Source organism: Rhinoraja longicauda, chromosome 10, assembly GCF_053455715.1.
Source record: "Rhinoraja longicauda isolate Sanriku21f chromosome 10, sRhiLon1.1, whole genome shotgun sequence".
NCBI lineage: Eukaryota > Metazoa > Chordata > Chondrichthyes > Rajiformes > Arhynchobatidae > Rhinoraja > Rhinoraja longicauda.
Window position 1 is genome coordinate 54,082,718 of NC_135962.1, and position 21,926 is coordinate 54,104,643.

At 50.8% G+C, this 21,926-nt stretch overlaps 1 protein-coding gene across 1 annotated transcript in view; it reads right to left on the reverse strand.

Moving 5' to 3' along the window:
• LOC144597459 (acetyl-coenzyme A synthetase 2-like, mitochondrial) overlaps positions 1-10,174 on the reverse strand; it is a 53,003-nt gene extending 42,829 nt beyond the window's left edge. The window contains exon 1 of the mRNA XM_078406885.1: positions 9,766-10,174. Within this exon, the coding sequence (XP_078263011.1) occupies positions 9,766-10,162 (397 nt within the window). The 5' untranslated portion in view covers positions 10,163-10,174. The remainder of the gene's footprint in view (positions 1-9,765) is intronic.
• Between the last annotated feature and the right edge of the window lie 11,752 nt (positions 10,175-21,926).

Here is a 21,926-nt window from a genome sequence, read left to right on the forward strand (position 1 = left end):
CACCTCCTTCCTGTAGTGGGTCTCGTCGTTGTTGCTGATGAGACCCACCACTGTTGTGTCATCCGCAAACTTGACAAAGTGGTTGGAGCTGTAGGTGGGTGTGCAGTCGTGGGTCAGCAAGGTGAAGAGCAGGGGGCTTAGCACACATCCTTGTGGGGCACCCGTACTCAGCGTGATGGTGTCCGATGTGTTGCTGCCGACCCGTACGGACTGGGGTCTGGCAGTGAGGAAGTCCAGCAGCCAGTTGCAGAGAAGGGGGCTGAGGCCCAGATTTGTTAGTTTACAAACCAGCTGCTGGGGGATGATGGTGTTAAATGCTGAGCTAAAGTCTATGAACAGCATCCTAACATATGAGTTTTTAGTGTCCAAGTGGGTGAGGGCTGGGTGTAGAGCAGAGGAGATGGCATCCTCAGTGGACCGCTTAGCTCGATATGCAAACTGAAACGGGTCCAGGGAGGGGGGGAGGTTGGATCTGATCTGCTTCATGACCAGCCTCTCGAAGCACTTCATGATGGTTGAAGTCAGCGCTACAGGGCGGTAGTCGTTGAAGCAGGATGGAGAAGACTTCTTGGGCACAGGTATGATGGTGGTTTCTTTGAAGCACAAGGGAACAACAGCCTGGCTCAGGGAGATGTTGAAGATGTCTGTGAGGACATCTGTGAGCTCAGCTGCGCAGTCTTTTAGCACACGACCAGGAATGTTGTCAGGTCCAGAAGCTTTCCGGGTGTTAATCCTTAACAGTGTGCTCCTCACACTGCCTGGAGACAGACAAATAGCCTGGTCGTTGGGGGGAGGAGTTGTTTTCTGCGCAGGTGTGTTGCTCTGAGCTTCAAAGCGTGCGAAGAAGCCGTTGAGGTCGTTCAAGAGAGAGGTGTCACTGTCACAGGTCTGTGGTAAGGGTTTGTAGTCCGTGATAGTCCTAATACCCTTCCACAGGCTCCGTGTGTCTCTGCTGTCACTGAAGTGGGCTGTGATGCGCCGGGTGTAGTGTTGTTTGGCTTTCCTGATGCCACTGGAAAGGTTGGCCCTGGCTGCTCTGAGACCGGCTGGATTGCCCTCTCTGAAGGCAGCGTTGCGGACCCTCAGCAGCCCATGGACCTCCCCTGTCAGCCATGGCTTCTGGTTAGCCCGGATGGTGATGGCTCTGGTGTGGGTCACATCATCAATGCATTTGGTGATGTAGCCTGTAACTGTCTCTGTGTATTCCTGAATGTTGGTTGTGTTGTTGTATGTTGCTGCCTGCTTGAACATGTCCCAGTCTGTAGTCTCAAAGCAGTTTTGGAGTGCAGCTGTGCTGTCCTCTGACCACACACGTACCTCTTTTGAAACCGGTTTGGTGACTTTCACCCGGGGTCTGTATGCCGGTTTCAGCAGAACGGTGAGGTGATCAGAGAGGCCGATGTGGGGGAGGGGGGAAGCCTTGTATGCTCCTTTGATGGTCGTGTAGACAAGGTCCAAGGTGTTGTTTTCTCGTGTTGGGAAATCAACATGCTGGTATACTTTGGGCATGACAGTTGGTATACTTTGGGCATGACAGTTTTTAGGTTAGCATGGTTGAAGTCCCCAGCTACGATGAGAAAGCCATCTGGGTGTGCTGTCTGCTGCTCAGAGATGGCCCGGTACAGTTCGCAGAGTGCCTCCTCTCTGTCCTTGTTGTTGGAACTGGGAGGGATGTAAACAGCGACTAACAGGATAGCTGTTAGCTCCCTCGGGAGGTAGAAAGGTCGGCACTTCATCAAGTCTACTCTGCCATTCAATCATGGCTGATCTATCTCTCCCTCCTAACCCCATTCTCCTGCCTTCTCCCCATAACCCCTGATACCCGTACTAATCAAGAATCTATCTGTCTCTGCCTTAAAAATATCCACTGACTTGCCCGCCACAGCCTTCTGTGGCAATGAATTCCACAGATTCACCACCCTCTGACTGAAGAGTTGGGATTGAGAGTGTTAAAGGTATAAACAGAAAGGGGTTGAGCAAAGGGATAATCAACAATGGTAGAAGCAGTATCAGCTTCTGCTCCCTGTAAATCATCACTAGATTTTAAGGATAAGGGGGAAGTCTTTTAGGACCGAGATGAGAAAACATTTCTTCACACAGAGAGTGGTGAGTCTGTGGAATTCTCTGCCACAAAAGGTAGTTGAGGCCAGTTCATTGGCTATATTTAAGAGGGAGTTAGATGTGGCCCTTGTGGCTAAAGGGATCAGGGGGTATGGAGAAAAGGCAGGTACAGGTTACAGAGCTGGATGATCAGCCATGATCATATTGAATGGCGGTGCAGGCTCGAAGGGCCGAATGGCCTACTCCTGCACCTATTTTCTATGTTTCTATGTTTCTATCACCTCGTTTAGTTTAGAGATGCAGTGTGGAAACAAGCCCTGCGATCGGTGAATCTTCAGTGACCATCGATCACCCATTCACACGTGCTCTATGTTATCCCACTATCACCTCCTGCACACTGAGGGCAATTTACAGAAAGCCAATTAACCTGCAAACCTGCACGTCTTTGGGATGTAGGAGGAAACCGGAGCACCCGGAGAAAACCCACGCAGGTCACAGGGGGAACGTACAAACTCCGCACAGGCAGCACCTGTGGTCAGGATCGAACCCGAGTCTCTGGCGCTGTAAGGCAGCAACTCTACCGCTGTGCCACCGTGTCGCGTGTAGTTAGACTATATTCTCATATACAGTGAATGACAGTGCATAGACACAAAAAGCTGGAGGAACTCAGCAGTTCCCACCAGGTACCTTCCCCTGCAACCGCCGAAGATGCAACGCCTGTCACTATACCTCCTCCCTCGACTCTGTCCAGGCACCCCGACAGCCCTTTCAGGTTAGGCAGAGGTTCACTTGCATCTCCTCCAACCTCATCTACTGCATCCGCTGTTCAAGATGTGGACTCTTATACATCGGCGAGACCAAAAGCAGATCATTTTGCGGAACACCTTCGCTCAGCCCGTCTGAACCAACCTGATCTCCCGGTTGCTGGACACTCTAATTCTCCTTCCCAATCCTAAACAGACCTTTCTGTCCTGGGTCTCCTCCATTGTCAGAGTGAGGCTAAACACAAATTGGAAGAACAGCATCTCATATTTTATTTGGGCAGCTTACAACCCAGTGATATGAATATTGATTTCTCTCACTTCAGGTAGCCCTGGCATTCCCTCTCTCTCCATCCCACCCCCACCCAAGTCGCACCAGCTTCTCATTTTCACCCTGTTTCCTTTAACAGCGTTACTTTTTTGCATACGTATCTTTCATTCATTCATATCATCATCATATCATATACATACAGCCAGAAACAGGCCTTTTCGGCCCACCAAGCCCGTGCCGCCCAGCGATCCCCGTACATTAACACTATCCTACACCCACTAGGGACAATTTTTTTACATTTACCCAGCCAATTAACCTACATACCTGTACGTCTTTGGACGTACCTTCGCTATCTCTCTACATCATCGTCTATATCTTTCGTTTCCCTTATCCCTAACCCAGTCTGAAGAAGGGTCATGACCCACAACGTCACCCATTCCCTCTCTCCAGAGATGCTGCCTGTCCCGGCTGACTTACTCCAGCTTTTTGTGTCTATCTTCAGATTAAACCAGCATCTGCAGTTCCTTCTTACATAATAACAGTGTATCGCTGGTAGGATACAAAGGCAGAGGCAATTTTAACACTGTGGGTGATGTCCCTGGTGATGTTGGTGGCTAACAAAATAAATTTGAGTTTCTGTTGGCTGTTCATTTAAAGAACTGAAGTGTTGATGGGAAAACATTTTTTTACACAGAATGGTCAGAGTAGAAACCACAAGAGCTTGGGAAGGGCAGTTGAAAGCCCATCAGCCACTTTACTTCCTCAAGAGTCAAGTCAAGAGGCGGCGCGGTGGCGCAGCGGTAGAGTTGCTGCCTTACAGCGCTTACAGCGCCAGAGACCCAGGTTCAATCCCAACTACAGGTGCTTGTCTGAGGGGAGTTTGTACGTTCTCCCCGTGACCGCATAGGTTTTCTCCGGGTGCTCCGGTTTCCTCCCACACTCTAAAGACGCACAGGTTTGCAGGTTAATTGGCTTGGTATAAATGTAAAATTGTCCCGAGTGTGTGTAGGGTAGCGTTAGTGTGTGGGGGATCGCTGGTCGGTGCAGACTCGATGGGCAGAAGGGCCTGTTTCCACACTGTATCTCTAAACTAAATTAAACTAAGAGCGTTTTATTGTCATACCTCTTGAAACGGAACAATTAAATTCTTACTTGCAGCAGCACATCAGATAAATGACCATAAAACTGTAAAACCCATAATAAACAACAAACCGACCGACAAATAAATAGACAATACGAGTGCAAAGTCGAAAATAATGTCCCTATGCCTATATAGTTCGGGCCACTATTTGGAGGTTGTCGTGTTTAATATCCTGATGGTTGCTGGGAAGAAATTGCTCCTGAACCTGGACGTCACAGTTTTCAGGCTCCTGTACCTTCTTCCCGATGGCAGGGGTGAAATGAGAGCGTGGCCAGGGTGGTGTGGGTCTCTGATGATGCTGGCTGCCATTTTGAGGCAGCGTCTCTTGTAGATCCCATCGATGGTGGGGGGAGGTCAGTACCCGTGATGGACCGGGCAGTGTCCACCACTTTTTGCCATCTTCTTCATTCCTGGGCGATCGAGTTGCTGAACCAGGCCGTGATGCAACCTGACAATATGCTCTCTGATGTGCACCTGCAGAAGTTCAAGAGAGTGTTCGTTGACATATCGAATCTCCGCCATCTTCCAAGGACCATTCATGGGCTTTCCTTAAGCCTGCATCCATGTGGTGGGTCCAGGACAGGTCTTCAAAGATAAGCACAGGTCTTCAAAGATGAAGACAGGTTTGTGGATCCTCGTCTTTAGAAGATGAAGGTTGAGCTGGACAACCTGGACAGGTTGAGTGAGTGGGCAGATGCGTGGCAGATGCAGTATAATATAGATAAATGTGAGGTTATCCACTTTGGCGGCAGAAACAAGGAGGCAGATTATCATCTCAATGGAGTTAGGTTAGGTAAGGGGGAGGTCCAGCGAGACCTGGGTGTCCTTGTACACCAGTCACTGAAAGCTGGCGTGCAGGTACAGCAGGCAGTGAAGAAAGCTAATGGAATGTTGACCTTCATAACAAGAGGATTTCAGTATAGGAGTAAAGAGGTTCTTCTGCAGTTGTATCGGGCCCTGGTAAGACCACATCTGGAGTATTGTGTACAGTTTTGGTCTCCTAATTTGAGGAAGGACATCCTTGTAATTGAGGCAGTGCAGTGTAGGTTCACGAGATTGATCCCTGGGATGGCGGGACTGTCATATGAGGAAAGATTGAAAAGACTAGGCTTGTATTCACTGGAGTTTAGAAGGATGAGAGGGGATCTCATAGAAACGTATAAAATTATAAAAGGACTGGACAAGCTAGATGCAGGAAAAATGTTCCCAATGTTCCAGAACCAGGGGCCACAGTCTTAGAATAAAGGGGAGGCCATTTAAAATTGAGGTGAGAAAAAACTTTTTCACCCAGAGAGTTGTGAATTTGTGGAATTCTCTGCCACAGAGGGCAGTGGAAGCCAAATCACTGGATAGATTTAAGAGAGAGTTAGATAGAGCTCTAGGGGCTAGTGGAGTCAAGGGATATGGGGAGAAGGCAGGCACGGGGTGCTGATTGGGGACGATCAGCCATGATCACAATGAATGGCGGTGCTGGCTCGAAGGGCCGAATGGCCTCCTCCTGCACCTATTTTCTATGTTTCTGTGTTTCTATGAGATTCAGTACGTCGTTAAATATTGTCGATCTTCTGCAGGTCTAGAGTAGGGAGCGTACGATTGGCTGCATCGTGACTTGGTTCTGTTACTGGAAGAGGCAAGGATGGGCGGAGGCTACAGGGAGTGGTATTTGACTGGCTTTCCCTTGCACTGAATGCTACTCCCAATCACGGATCATCGTCAAAGGGATCAATCGAAGGTGCTGCCTTAAAAAGGCAGCAAATATTTTCAAAGACCCCACATCATCCTGGGCACACTCTCCCCTCACCACGACCACCTGGAAGAAGATACAGGAGTCCAAAAACCATGACCACCCCCAGGTTCAAGAACAGTTTCTTTCTGGCTTCTTGAGCACTGCCAAGCACGAGCCACTACCTCAGCAACCTTGGAGTTCTATGGACTTCAGTCAGAGAGTTGTAAATCTGTGGCATTCTCTGCCTCAGAAGGCAGTGGAGGCCAATTCTCTGAATGCATTCAAGAGAGAGCTAGATAGAGCTCTTAAGGATAGCGGAGTCAGGGGGTATGGGGAGAAGGCAGGAACGGGGTACTGATTGAGAATGATCAGCCATGATCACATTGAATGTTGGTGCTGACTCGAAGGGCCGAATGGCCTCCTCCTGCACCTATTGTCTATTGAGTGTTTTTGCTTGCACTACGGACTTTGGCTTTGTGCTATCGTGGTTACTTAGTAATAATGAAGATTAATTTACTGGATTATTATTTATTGCCTGTTATTGCATTAAGGAACCTTTGAAGCCGCAGCTAGTAAGAATTTTATTGTTCCGCGACTGGGGTATATGACCCCCGTGTGGAAATGCCCATTGGCCAGTTTTACCAGGTCTTGATGATGCCACACTTGGTCAAATGCTACCCTGATGAACGGAGCAGATTTACACCAGTGCGGAAACAGGCCCTTCGGCCCACCAATTCATTAGGTTATAAGGTCAAAAGTGAATTAGGCCATCAAGTCTACTCCGCCATTCAATCATGGCTGATCTATCTCTCCCTCCTAACCCCATTCTCCTGCCTTCTCCCCATAGCCTCTGACACCTGTACTAATCAAGAATCTATCTATCTCTGCATTAGAAATATCCACTGACTTGGCCTCCACAGCCTCCTGTGGCAACAAATTCAACAGATTCACCACCCTCTGATTAAAGAAATTCCTCCTCATCTTCCTAAAATAATGTCCTTTAATTCTGAGGCTATGACCTCTACTGCTAGAGTCCACGCCAACTAGCAATCATCCCCTGCTAGCACTATCCTACACACTAGGGACAATAGACAATAGGTGCAGGAGGAGGCCATTCGGCCCTTCGAGCCAACACCGCCATTCAATGTGATCATGGCTGATCATTCTCAATCAGTACCCCGTTCCTGCCTTCTCCCCATACCCCCTGACTCCGCTATTCTTAAGAGCTCTATCTAGCTCTAGACAATTTACATTTATACCACGCCAACTAGCCTCAAGACCTGTACATCTTTGGAATGTGGGAGGAAACCGGAGGGCCCGGGGAAAACCCCCGCAAGTCACTGGGAGAATGGACCAACTCCGTACAGGCAGCACCCGTAGTCAGAATCAAACCCGGGTCTCTGGCGCCGTGAGGCAGCAACGTTACCGCTGCGCCACCGTGCCTCTCCGCTGTGATGGTCAGAGTGAAATGAGAGCGTGGCCAGTGTGATAAGATCACAAGTGATAGAAGCAGAATTAGGCCATTCGGCCCATCAAATCTACTCCACCATTCAATCATGGCTGATCTATCTCTCCCTCCTAACCCCATTCTCCTGCCTTCTCCCCATAACCTCTGGCACCTGCACTAATCAAGAATCTATATATCCATTGACCTGCCCTACACAGCCTTCTGTGGCCATGATTTCCACAGATTCACCACCCTCTGACTAAAGAAATTCCTCCTCATCTCCTTCCTAAAAGAACGTCCTTTAATTCTGAGGGTGTGACCTCTAGTCCTAGACTCTCCCGCTAATGGGAACACCCTCTCCACATCCACTCTATCCAGGCCTTTCACTATTCGGTAAGTTTCAATGAGGTCCCCCCTCATTCTTCCAAACCCCAGCGAGTACAGGCCCAGTGCCGACAAACACTCATCATTTGTTATGACAATGGGTGGTGTGGGTCTCTGATGATACTGGCTTCCCTTTTGAGGCAGCACCTCCTTTAGATTTCTTCGGTGGTGGGGAGGTCAGTACCTGTGGTGGACCGGCCATAATCATGTTAGACAATAGCACTGTACTCGAGGGGCCGAGTGGCCTACACCTGTTCCTAATTCATATGCTCTTATGTTCAAATTCCATTTGCTCTCTCCACCCTCTCCGTGATTGTTTTCCAACCTTCCCAGTTCGGATGAGAAGTCAGTGGCCTGAATGTGAACTCTGTTAAATGTTACCGCACGTTAAACGAGCCACACTCAGGCATCGTAGCAACATGGAAAATAGGTGCAGGAGGAGGCCATTCGGCCCTTCGAGCCAGCACCACCATTCACTGTGAACATGGCTGATCGTCCACAATCAGTACCCCGTGCCCGACCTCTCCCCAAGGAAGGGATGAACGGGATAGAAGTGTGATGTCAGTGGGTGGGAGAGAGGAGTAAAGGTGATGAGTGGAGGGAAACAGGATGGGTTGGAAGAGAAAGGTGAGGAGAACGGGAACAGTCGGGAGGGGGAGAAGGGAGGGGGGATGGGGAGAGGGGGGACGGGGAGAGGGGGAGAAGGAAGGAGGGTGGAAAGAGGGGGGAGTGAGAGGGGTGGAGATGGAGTGAGGGGAGAGAGAGGCCAAGGGGGAGTTGGAGGAAAGGGGAGATGGGGAGGGGGGAGAGAGGGGGAGGGAGTGGGGGGGGGAGTGAAGAGGGGGGAGAGGGGGAGTGAAGAGGGGGGGGAGGGGGGTGTAGAGGAGGGGGAGAGGGGCAGAGTGCAGGAGGGGGAGAGGGGGGAGTGAAGAGGGGGAGAGGGGGAGTGAAGAGGAGGGGGAGAGGGGGGAGTGAAGAGGAGGGGGGAGGGGAGTGAAGCGGAGGGGAGAGGGGGGAGTGGAGGGGGGAGTGAAGGAGGGGGAGAGGGGAGAGGGGAGAGTGAAGAGGAGGGGTGAAGAGGAGGGGGAGAGGGGGAGGGGGGAGTGAGAGGGGTGGAGATGGAGTGATGGGAGAGAGAGTCCAAGGGGGAGTTGGAGGAAAGGGAAGATGGGGAGGAAGGAGAAAAGAGGGGGAGTGAAGAGGAGGGGGTGAAGAGGAGGGGGAGAGGGGGGGAGGGAGAGGGGGGAGTGAAGAGGGGGGAGTGAAGAGGGGGGAGTGAAGACAGGGGAGTTGAGGAGGGGGAGAGGGGGGAGTGAAAATGGGGGAGTGGAGGAGGGGAGAGTGAAGAGGGGGGAGAGGGGGGGTGACAAGGGGGGAGAGGGGGGTGCAGAGGGAGGAGAGGGGGAGTGAAGAGGGGAGAGGGGGAGTGAACAGGGGGAGAGGGGGGAGGGGAAGAGGGGGAGTGGAGGGAGAGATGTGGGTGAAGAGGAGGGGGAAAGGGGGAGTGAAGAGGGGGGGGAGTGAAGAGGGGGGAGAGAAGAGGGGGGAGTGAAGAGGGGGGAGAGGGGGGAGTGAAGACAGGGGAGTTGAGGAGGGGGAGAGGGGGGAGTGAAAATGGGGGAGTGGAGGAGGGGGAGAGTGAAGAGGAGGGGGAGAGGGGGGAGTGAAGAGGAGGGGGGGGAGTGAAGAGGGGGGGGAGTGAAGAGGGGGGGAAGTGGAGGAGGAGAGTGGGGGGGAGAGAGGGAGTGAAGAGGGGGAGAGGGGGGAGGAGGGGAGTGGGGGGGAGAGAGGGAGTGAAGAGGGGGAGAGGGGAGAGGAGGGGAGTGAAGAGGAGGGGGGAGGGGGGTGAAGAGGGGGGAGTGAAGAGGAGAGGGGGGAGAGGGGAGAGGGGGGGGAGTGAAGAGGGGGGAGAGGAGGGGAGAGTGGAGAGGAAGGGGGAGAGAGGGGGGGGAAAGTGGGACAGTCACAACTCACCCGAGACGTTGAGCCGCCCTCCGTCGAACCAGCGGACCTTGCCGCGGGCCAAGTCGCAGTCGCTGACCGTGTGGAATGGGCTGATCCAGGACAGTCTGTCCCGGGCCAGGGCGGCCCAGAACCGCTCGGACTGGCGCAACGAGAGGTGGCACAGTGAGGGGTAATCCCGCACCCCTGGGAACGCCGCCGCTTCGGGCATGAACGCCGAGATGTTGTTGCTGCTGCTGCTGCTGGAGCTGGAGATATTGGTGGCGCTGGAGATGTTGTTGTTGCTGTTGTTGCTGGAGATGTTGTTGTTGTTGTTGTTGTTGCTGGAGACGGGTCCAGGGGTTGGAGAGGAGCCCTGTGCCAGCAGGAAGGGTCTCCGCCAGGCCAGGGCTCTCCTCAGGAACGACATGGCCCCCCTCCCCTCCCCTCCCCTCCCAACTAACTAACTAACTAACTAACTAACCAACTGCAGCCAAGTTCAGGCAGCGACTGGGGGGGATCCTAGCGGCCAACATGCCAGTGAGCAAGTCCACATCTCTGCCGTGCAACATGATGCCGACCAGAGGTCGCCAACAACTCCTCCCATCGTCTCTTTTTTTTTTTTCTTTTTTTTGTTGTTGTTGTTGTTTATATCAAAAAAATACTTTATTCAAGTAATAAATATCATTCACAAAACATCTTTTTTAAACAAACCCATCCGACATTTCCGGAGGTTACACATTCAAAACAGGCATTTACTTCCAAATTTACATACATTTACAGACATTTACCCAGTATCCCTTATTTGGAGGGGCGTCTCTCTCCACCACACCCTGCCCTGCCCCCCCCCCCCCCCCCCCCCCCCCCCATGTCCAGCAGCGGAAGGACCCTAGACTGTGGTCCTCCCCCACAGGGCCTTGGCGTTGGCTGCACCGAGCTTCAGTGCGTTCCCTCAGCACGTACTCCTGCAGTCTGCAGCGGGCCAGTCGGCGACATTCCCCGAAGGACATCTCGCTCCGCTGGGAGGCCAACAAGGCTCGGGCAGGCCAAAGAGCGTCTTTCACCGAGTTGATGACCCTCCAGCAGCACTCGATGTCGGTCTCCGAATGCGTCCCTGGGAACAGTCCGTAGAGCACAGAGTCCTCTGTGACGGAGCTGCTCGGAATGAATCGTGACAGGGACCTCTGCAGACCTCTGCAGACTCTCTTGGCAAATCCACACTCTGTAAAGAGGTGGGCCACCGTCTCCTCTCTGTAGCAGCCGTCCCGAGGGCAGCGTGCGCTGGTAGTGAGGTTCCGGCGGTGCAGGAAGGATCTGACTGAGAGGGCTCCCCTCACCGCCAGCCAAGCCAGGTTTTGGTGCTTGTTGGTTAGTTCTGGCGATGAGGCATTTTGCCAGACAAGCTGGGCAGTCTGCTCTGGGAACCACGCCACAGGATCCATGGAGTCATTCCCCTGCAGTGCCTGCAGGACGTTCCGTGCTGACCACTGCCCGATGGACTTGTGGTCAAAGGTGTTGGTCCGGAAGAACCTTTCCACAAACGACAGATGGTTCGGCAATGTCCAGCTGACTGGCACATTGCGTGGCATCTGCGCCAGGCCCATCCTTCGCAACACCGGGGACAGGTAGAACCTCAGCAGGTAGTGGCATTTGGTGCCCACGTGCCTTGGCTCTATGCTCCGCCTGATGCAGCCACCAGGTCGAGACCCTTCTTCAGACTGACATTGTGACTATCCAAATCATTTACCTTCTCCCAGTGTCTAACATTGAGTGGAAATAGGCTGCCCTCTGGTGGAATTGTTAGGAAGCAATTGTGCCTGGGGACCAGGGAGGGAAGAGTTCAATTTGTAGGAAGGAACTGCAGATGCTGGTTTAAACTGACGATAGGCACAAAAAAGGCTGAAGTAACGCAGCTGGACAGGCAGCAGCTCCAATTTGCCAGATTATGTCAGTGATAGTTTGTTTTGCAGTGACTTGTCTGGGAGAAAAATAATTAAGATGCAACGATCAAGGCTCCCAACCCGAAACGTCACCCATCCATGTTCTCCAGAAATGCTGCCTGACCCGCTGAGTTATTCCAGCACTTTGTGTCCTTTTGTGTATTAACCCGCGTCTGTAGTTCCTTGTTTCTACATACTAGCAGATTATAGAAACAGAAACATAGGAAATAGATGCAGGAGTAGGCCATTCGGTCCTTCGAGCCAGCACCGCCATTCAATATGATCATGGCTGATCATCCAAAATCAGTGCCCCATTCCTGCTTTTTTCCCATCTCCCTTGATGCATTTAGCCCTAAGAGCTAAATCTAACTCTCTCTTGAGAACATCTGCTTACCGCTACATGACTGTGGTGGGGACTTCACTGTTATGGTCGGGTTACCTGGTATCACTGATAAATTTGAAAACACAAAGTGCTGGAGTAACTCAGCGGGTCAGGCAGCATCTCTGTGGGGTGGTGATGGTGACATTGGCAGTGGTGAGAACATTGATAGGTGATGTTTCGGGTCTGTAGTTTGGTCTACAGATACAGCGTGGAAACAGGCCCTTCGGCCCACCGAGTCCATGCTGACCAGTGATCCCTGCACACACTGACACAAACCCGCACACACTAGGGACAATTTATAATTTTACCCTCCAATTAGCCTACAAACCTGTAGGTCTTCAGAGTGTGGAAAAAATAAAATGGATTAGTGTCGGATCAGTATAGAATGGGTGCTTGACGGTCAGTGTGGGCGCTGTGGGCCGAACGGCCTGTTCCTGTGCTGTACTTTTGGGTACCTTCATTCAGATTTATCCAGACCTGGATATCCATCCAACACTATGTCACTAAGTTGGAAAGACTGCAGAAAAGATTACGAGGATGTTGCCAGGACTCGAGGGCCTGAGCTATCGGGAGAGGTCAGGCAGGCTAGGACTTTATTCCTTGTGGTGGTGAAAGCTGAGGTGATCCTTAGTTACCTGTCAGAGTAACTTCCTTAGAAGGCTTAGGAAGTTCGGCATGTCCCCTGCAACTCTCACCAACTTCTACAGATGCGCCGTAGAAAGCACTTCATCGGGACGCATCGCAGCTTGGTTTGGGAATGGTTCCATCCGAGAAATGGCAGTGAATTGTGGACGCAGCCCAGACCATCACACAGACCAACCTCCCTTCCATTGACTCCATCTACACCTCACGCTGGCTCGGCAATTTCCCTGGTGTGGGACCAATAAAGGAATATATTATTTCAAGGCCAGCAGCATAATCAAGGACCAGTCTCACCCCGGCCACTCCCTCTTCTCCCCTCTCCCATCGGGCAAAAGGTATAGAAGTGTGAAAACGCACACCTCCAGATTCAGGGGCAGTTTCCTCCCAGCTGTTATCAGGCAACTGAACCATCCTATCAACAACTAGAGAGTGGTCCTGAGCTATTAACTACCTCATTGGTGACCTTCGACTATCTTTGATCGGACTTTGCTGGCTTTACCTTGCACTAAACGTTATTCCCATGTCCCTATACACAGTAAATGGCTCGATTGCAATCATGTAGCAGGCAACAAAAAGCTTTTCACTGTACATCGGTGCACGTGACAATAAGCTAAACTGAACTGAATATAAAATGGTTTGCAAAAGTCAGGAAAAGAAGACGCCTAAGTTTGGAATCATTTCGGTGAATTCTCATGGCACCTTTTATTTTTTTGTCCATGTGAATAATATTTTTTTGTACAGAAATTCAAACAAGAAACACATAATTTTAATAACTACAATTTGATATATTTCAATATCCAGGATACCCCAGTGTAACTTGGGTCATGGTATGTACAATATTTACAGTGGTTCCACTTTCCAGTACAGTAAACCCTCGGCATAATGGACCTTAGGGGGAGGGAATGGTGGCGGTGGGGTGGTGGTGGTGACATTGGCAGTGGTGGGGGTGGTGGGGGTGAGAGTGGGGGTGGGGGTGGGGGTGAGGGTGGCGGTGGGGTAGGGGTGGTGACATTGGCGGGGGTGGGGTGGTGAAAGGGGTGGGGATGGTGGTGGTGAAGGGGGTGGGGATGGGGTGGTGGTGGTGACATTGGCAGTGGTGGGGGTGGGGGTGAGGGTGAGGGTGGGGTGGTGGTGGTGACATTGGCAGTGGAGGTGGGGGAGTGGGGGTGGGGGGTGGTGGTGAGGATGGGGGTGAGGGTGGTGGTGGTGGTGGGGGTGGGGATGTTGGGGGTGGGGTGGTGGTGGGGGTGTGGACTGATGTGGGGTTGTTGGTGGTGGGGGTGGGGGTGGTGGGGGTGGGTGTGGGTGGTGGTGGTGGTGGGGGTGGGTGTGGGGTGGTGGGGATGCTGTGAGAGCTGGGGGTGGTGGGGGCAGCCATTGGTAGGTATGTCCACTATAACCAATATCCGTTATAAAGAAGTCCGTTAAAACAAGCATTTACTGTATTCTCTAGTTCAGTTCATATATGGGCATGGGGCAGTGGGAGGTGGAGGGGTGAGCATGTTGGGGAGGTTGAGGGAGGAGCTGTGGTGACTCAGTGATGCCACTCGTTACTAACATCGCCATGGTGTCTGGAGATCGCTAACTCCCCGTGCTCAGATCTATCTCATTCACTCAGATCCCGTCCTCACCCAAGCACATTACACGCATCGACCAATTCATGCCAGAAGCTGCCAGCTTGGACCAGAGACATCCAAAGTCTCCAGTACTCCAGCATCTCAAGAGCAAAGGCCCAGGTCTCCAAGATCAAGGTCAGTGCTTCAGCACTTCAATCTTCCACTCAAGTTTCACAGCGTCATACAGCGAGGAAACAGGCCCTTCGGCCCAACATGCCCCACCTGCACTAGCCCCACATGCCCGCCTTTGGCCCAGAGACCTCCAAACCTGTCCTGTCTGTGTACCTGGCCAAATATCTTTCAAATGTCTCTTTCCTCATGCGTTCGTGAATTTGACCAACAGAGGCAAAAACAAGATGTTTGTCATTGACATCATTACGTTTGTCCGACAGAGAGACATATAATCAGTTCGGTCACCTCTGCCCGGATTCTAGAAGTGAAAGCACAATATCCTCATAGAACAATATCCTTCCTTTGTCCCGCCCCCCTGACGTCAGTCTGAAGAAGGGTCTCGACCCAAAACGTCACCCATTCCTTCTCTCCCGAGATGCTGCCTGACTTGCTGAGTTACTCCAGCATTTTGTTAATAAATGTCCTCATAGAACAGATCCACAACTATACTCAGACACACAAGGAACTGCAGATGTTGGAATATTTTTTTTTTAAACACAAAGTGCTGGAGGCATTTAACGGGTCCACAAAAATTCACAAGTGATACGAGCTGCATTAGGCCATTTGGCCCATCATGCCAACTCCGCCATTTAATCATGGCTGATCTATCTTTCCCTCTTGGCCCCATTCTCCTGCCTTCTCCCCACAACCTCCAACACCTGTACTAATGAAGAATCTGACAACCTCTGATCTGTGGAGGGAATGGATGCGACGTTTCAAGTGCCTCAGACTGATGGTCAGTCTGGATTACGATCAGCCTGAAGAAAGGTCTCAGTCTGTAACGTCATCTGTCCATTTCCTCCACAGATGTTGCCCGACTCGGTGAGTTCGTCCAGCACTTTCGTGTTCTCCACAACTGCTCTCAATGTATCAGCTTCTCCATCAAAGCGATCCTGATTGTAGTGTTCTCTAACTCATGGGGAGGTTCATAAGTTCTAGGAGCAGAATTAGGACATTCGGCCCATCAAGTCTACTCCACCATTCAATCATGGCTGATCTATCTCTCCCACTCAACACCATTCTCCTACCTTCTCCCCATAACCCCTGACACCCGTACTAATCAAGAAACTATCTATCTTTGCCTTAAAAATACCCATTGACAACCTCCACAGCTGTCTGTGGCAATGATTTCCACAGATTCACCACCCTCTGACAATGAAATTCTTCCTAAACTCCTTCCTAAAGGAACGTCCTTTAATTCTGAGGCTGTGCCCACCGGTCCTAGACTCTCCCACTAGTGGAAACTTCCTCTCCACATCTACTCCATCCAGGCCTTTTCCTATTCCCCTCTCTGTTGGAGTCAATGGGCATTTTGCTGACGAGTTTGCACATTCTCCCTGTGACCCCATGGGTTTCCTCTGGGTGCTCCGGTTTCCTCCCACATCCCATACGGAAGGATTATGAACCCAACTACGCATAACTGTGAAGGACGTGTAGGTGGATCAGGTAAATTCAATTACAAATCAGATATACAGATACAGTTAGCAGGAGTAAAAGGAGTAAAAAAAACAGATTGAATTAAGAAAGAAAAAGACACAGAAAATCTCCAACAATGATTCAGGTTTTAAAGGGCATGTCACGACACCAATATTAGTTCATGTTCAGTTCAACAGAGTTGACTTTCAGTGATTAACACTAAGTTCAGTGATTAACACTAATGGGCAAGATTTACCTTTCCACAGTAGGATTAGTGTACATCTACCAGGCTATCTCAATAACCTGGTGGTATCTGATCGGTTTCGGAGGGGTATGGGGACAATCCTGCATCTTCAGTTGCTGCCTGTTCTCCCCGTGACCTGCGTGGGTTTTCTCCAGGTGCCCCGGTTTCCTCCCACACCCCAAAGATGTACAGGTAGGTTAATTGAAGTTTAATTGGCTTCGGTAAAATTGTGCAATAGTCCCTAGTGCGTGTGTGTTAGTGTTAATGTGCGGGGATCGCAGGTCGCCGCGGACTTGGGTGGGCCGAAGGGCCAGTTTCAGCGCTGCAGATCTCTCTGGTCTAACGTCTACATCCGCTCTCATCATCAGGGCAGTGTTTGACCAAGTGTAGCAACATCAAGACCTGGTAAAGCTGGTCAATGGGCACTTCTGCGCAGTATCTCTAAACTAAACTACACTGCTGGATAAATTTAATCATGCATTTGCCCTGATCAGGTGTGCTTTAAAATATCGGTGCTGGAAATCTGAAATAAAAAACAAAAAATGCTGGGGACACTCAGCGTGTCAGGCAGCATCTGTGGGCGGCAGATGGGGCGCAGCTGGTAGTGCTGCTGCCTCACGGCGCCAGGGACCCAGGTTAGATCCTGACCTCGGGTGGTGCTGTCTGTGTGGAGTTTGCACGTTCTCCCTGTGATCATGTGGATTGCCCGCATGGGCGCCGGTTTCCTCCCACATCCCAAAGACGTGTGGAGTTGCAGATTAAATGGGCTCCGTAAAATTCCCCCTGGTGTGTCGGGACTGGATGGGAAAGTGGAATAGCCTAGCGTGAACGGGTGATCTTCTGAAGAAGGGTCTCGACCCGTTCCTTCTCTCCAGAGATGCCGCCTGTCCCGCTGAGTTACTCCAGCATTTTTGTGTCTATGAACGGGTGATCGACAGTCAGCATGGATTGAATGGGCTTCTTCTCCTTCTTCTTGCGTTTGTGGCAGCAGAAATCACGTCACGCCCTCCAGGCGCTGTAGCCAGTGCAATGTGCTGTTGTCGAGGGCCGTGAGGTCTACCCCTCCACCAGAGGGATGGAGGACAGTGCAGTCGGACATGCCGTGCTGCGCTGTTTGCTGGTCTGCCCCACACACGCAGGCTGCTGATGGACGCAACCCCCAACGATGCATGTTGGCGTTGAACCGGCCGACCCCTGTTGTAATATATAAGACAAGGGGGATGTTGTGATATTGCTGGGACTACTTTGTATGGCTGTGTATATAAGTGATGGGTGTGATTAGGCGGTCACTCATCTCCGTGCGGAGCCGGTTCAGGGCGACCCACTCTTTGCGGGGCATGTCCAAGCCGGGTGGGGCTGTGGTGTTCGGTGCGACAGTGAGTTGAGGAGGTCGGGATGTCTGTTCCCAGCTGGTTCTCCATGCTCCTAGTATGTTGAAACCGGAGCCACAGAGGGTCGCTGCATGACGGGAGAAAGGGTGACGAGATGACAGGCGTTGAGGTCCCAGTTGCTGTGAATCCTGGGCCAGGTGGCGCAAAGGATGTTTGGCATCCGATGGGGCCTTGCACACCAGCCTATGAGTGAAGAACTCTCTGCGAAGCTTGGCGGGTGCGATACCTGCGAGCACCGGCAGGAGATCCGTCGGAGTAGGGCGTAGGCAGCCAGTGATGATCCGCATGGTGTCATTGAGGGTGGCGTCTAGCTTGCTAGTATGAGCACTGTGGCACCATGCTGGGGCGGCGTACTCAGCGGCGCTGTACACGAGTGCAAGAGCACTGGTTCCAAGAGTAGATGTCCTGGCGCCCCATGACGATCAGGCCAAGCAACGCAGGAGGTTGTTCCGTGCCGAGACTTTAGCACAGAGAGCTTAAAGGTGTTGCTGAAGGGCCTGTTTCAATGTTGTATCTCTAAACTAAAATAGACTTCGCATTTCAGTTCAGCAACCTTTCATCAGAATTGATGAAAACTTATTGACCGGACACTTTAACTATTTTTCTATGGAAACATCAACTCTGTTTGACTAGAGATGAGGGGAAACTTTGTCACCCAGAGAGCTGTGAATCTGTGGAAGTCAAGAGCTCATCTGGATGGTTCTTAAAGTATTTGCCTCCACCAACACCCTCAGGCAATATTGACCATCATCCAGACACACTTCTGGATGACAAAGTTCTTCCTCAGATCCCTTCTAAACCCCTGATCCCTTCCCCGAACGCTACCCCCTGTAGTTTTAACTACCTAAATGCTTGCTCTGGGGTGCAGTTACAAGAAGAGATCGGCTTTGGTTTCCTTCCAGCAGATGGCGCTGTAGGGGGGAGGATCTGAGAGAGGGATACAATATTAAGGGAGGTTATCATATCATATATCTACAGCCGGAAACAGGCCTTTTCGGCCCTCCAAGTCCGTGCCGCCCAGTGATCCCCGTACATTAACACTATCCTACACCCACTAGGGACAATTTTTACATTTACCCAGCCAATTAACCTACATACCTGTACGTCTTTGGAGTGTGGGAGGAAACCGATGATCTCGGAGAAAACCCACGCAGGTCACGGGGAGAACGTACAAACTCCTTACAGTGCAGCACCCGTAGTCAGGATCGAACCTGTGTCTCCGGCGCTGCATTCGCTGTAAAGCAGCAACTCTACCGCTGCGCTACCGTGCGTTATAGATAGGACAGACCACGTTTAGAGGAGGTTAGAAGGGCTTGAGGGGTAGATCTCATTGAAACTTGCCTAATAATAAAAGGCCTAGATAGAGTGGATGTGGAGTTAATGATCCCGCTCGTGGGAGAGTCTAGGACCAGAGGACGCATCCTCAGAATAAAAGGACGTACCTTTGGAAAAGGGATGAGGAGGAATCTCTCCGGTCATTTAGCCAATGGAATTCAGTGCCACAGACGGCAGTGGAGGCCAAGTCTTTGGGTACTTTGAAAGCGATGATTGATAGGTTCTTGATTAGTATGGGCGTCAAAGGTTACGGGGAGAAGGCAGGAGAATGGGGTTGAGAGGGAAAGATAGTTCGGCCATGATTGAATGGCGGAGCAAACTCGATGGACCAAGTGGCCCTATTCTGCTCCTTTGTCTTATAATAGGAAACCCTTGCAGGTAGCAGAGGCTTTAGAAGCAGAGGGCTTGTATTCACTGGAGTTTAGAAGGATGAGAGGGGATCGTATAGAAACATATAAAATTATATAAGGACTGGACAAGCTAGATGCAGGAAAAATGTTCCCAATGTTGAGCAAGTCCAGAACCAGGGGCCACATTCTTAGAATAAAGAGGAGGGGGCATTTAAAACTGAGGTGAGAAGAAACCTTTTCACCCAGAGAGTTGTGAATTTGTGGAATTCTCTGCCACAGAGGGCAGTGGAAGCCAAATCACTGGATGGATTTAAGAGAGAGTTAGATAGAGCTCTAGGGGGCTAGTGGAATCAAGGGATATGGGGAGAAGGCAGGCACGGGTTATTGATTGTGGACGATCAGCCATGATCACAATGAATGGTGGTGCTTGCTCGAAGGGCCGAATGGCCTGCTCCTGCACCTATTTTCTATGTTTCTATGACTAGGGGATGGGTTTGGGATAAAGGGCATCACGTTCTCCACCCCTCCCCTGCCAGAACATCTGGCCAGCTGTCCATGCCCAGAGGTGAAGCCAGTGACTGGTCCACATCATCTTTGGTAAGTTAGCCTAAGATATCCTGCTGGTGTAATAGTTCCCGGGGAAGGGACTCCAGACAGAACGTTAAAGGAGAAGAAATTAGCATGCCATGGGCGCTGATCAATATGTGCCATCTTGGGCAATGATTAGAATGATTACTACTCCGTGGATATCGTGCGCGGTGAGATAGGTTTATTTGCCCGAAAGATTTCTTCAAGTGTTGGTGGGTGTATGGAACAAGCTGCCAGAGGAGGTAGGTGAGGCTGGGACTATCCCAACTTTTAAGAAACAGACAGGTACATGGATAGGACAGGTTTGGAGGGATATGGACCAAACGCAGGCAGGTGGGACTAGTGTAGCTGGGACAAGTTGGCCGGTGTGGGCCGAAGGGCCTGTTTCCACAATGTCATCACTCTTGACTATGACTCTAACCTCTTGGGCAATGATTAAATTATCACCACTCTGAGGATATTGTGCATGATGAGATAGGTTTATTTGCCCTGACTGGAAGGTGACGTTGAACAGCGATCATTTATAGTTGAAGGTAGACACACAAAGCTGGAGTAACTCAGCGGGTCAGGCAGCATCTCCGGAGAGAAGGAATGGGTGACGTTTCGGGTCGAGACCCTTCTTCAGACAAATCATTTCTAGTTGACGTGTTGGAAGATTGGATGTGGCTTCTCACTGTCAGTGGGCGTGTGTGTGTGTAAAACCAGGTTTAAATCAGGTATTTGTGTAAAACTTTGGTTGAAACCAGCATCTGCAGTTCCTTCCTACACATGTATGTGTGTAACCTCTACACCTGGTAATGTCTAAGTCATGTGTGTTAGCGATGGTGGAAAATATTCTGCTTGGGCCTTCTAGATTTTCTTAATACCAGTGCCTAAACGAGGGTGAAGGGCAGGGTCTAAATGCAGGTTCTGGGTTGGAGATAGGCAGAGATAGACATATTCTTGATTAAAACCGGTGTCAAGGGTCATGGGGAGAAGGCAGGAAAATGGGATTAGGAGGCAAAGATCAGCCATGATTGAATGGCGGAGTAGACTCGACGGGCCGAATGGCCTAATTCTCCTATAACTTGTGAACTTGTGAACTTGTGTTGATAGCAGAGGATCTTCTCAGCACCTAGCCACTGCCTCAAAATAAAAGGGCGTACCTTTAGAAAGGAGAGGAGGAGGAATTTCTTTAATCAGGGGGTGATGAATCTGTGGATTTCACTGCCACAGACGGCTGGATATTTTTAAGGTGGAGATTGACAGATTCTTGATTAGTACAGGTGTCAGGTTATGGGGAGGGGGCAGGAGAATGGGGTTGAGAAGGAAATATAGATCAGCCATGACTGAATGGCAGAGTAGAATTGATGGGTCGAATGGCCTAATTCTGCTCCTGTAGCTTATGAACTTACGAACTAACTCCAACCAGGACAACTCAGTGACCACAATGTATGAACCGGGTCTGACCCTGGCCACTCTTTAACAACATCTCATTAACCAAGTGACCCTTGGTCAGGCATATTGGACAGGTTCATGGAGGGATATGGGCCAAACACGTGCAGATGGGACTGGCGTGGATGGGGCATCTTGGTTGGCATGGGCAAATTGGGCCGAAGGGCCTGTTTCTGTGCTTTAGTTTTAGAGATACAGAGCGCTTCGGCCCGCATCGACCAGTGATCAAGTCTGCCAAGCGACCAAGTCTGCCCCAGGCAACTCAACAACTATAACTTGCAAACCAATTTCTGGCATGGATAACTGAATCACCACAACTCATGAACTTTTGTCTGACCCAGGCAACTTGTCAACCAAAACTCACGAACTAAGTCTGACCCAAGCCAATTGTTAACAACAACTCACAGACCACATCCAACCCAGGCAATTCATAATGTAATAGAAAGGAACTGCAGATGCTGGTTTATACCAAAGGTAGACACAGAGTGCTGGAGTAATTCAGCGGGTCAGGCAGCATCTCAGGGAAACATGGATTGGTGAATTTCGGGTCAGGTCAGAAGAAAGGTTTCGACCCGAAACGTCAGCTATTGTTCATTTTCTCCAGAGATGCACGACACAAAAAGCTGGAGTAACTGAGCGGAACAGGCAGCATCTGTGGAGAAAAGGAATGGGTGAGGTTTCGGGT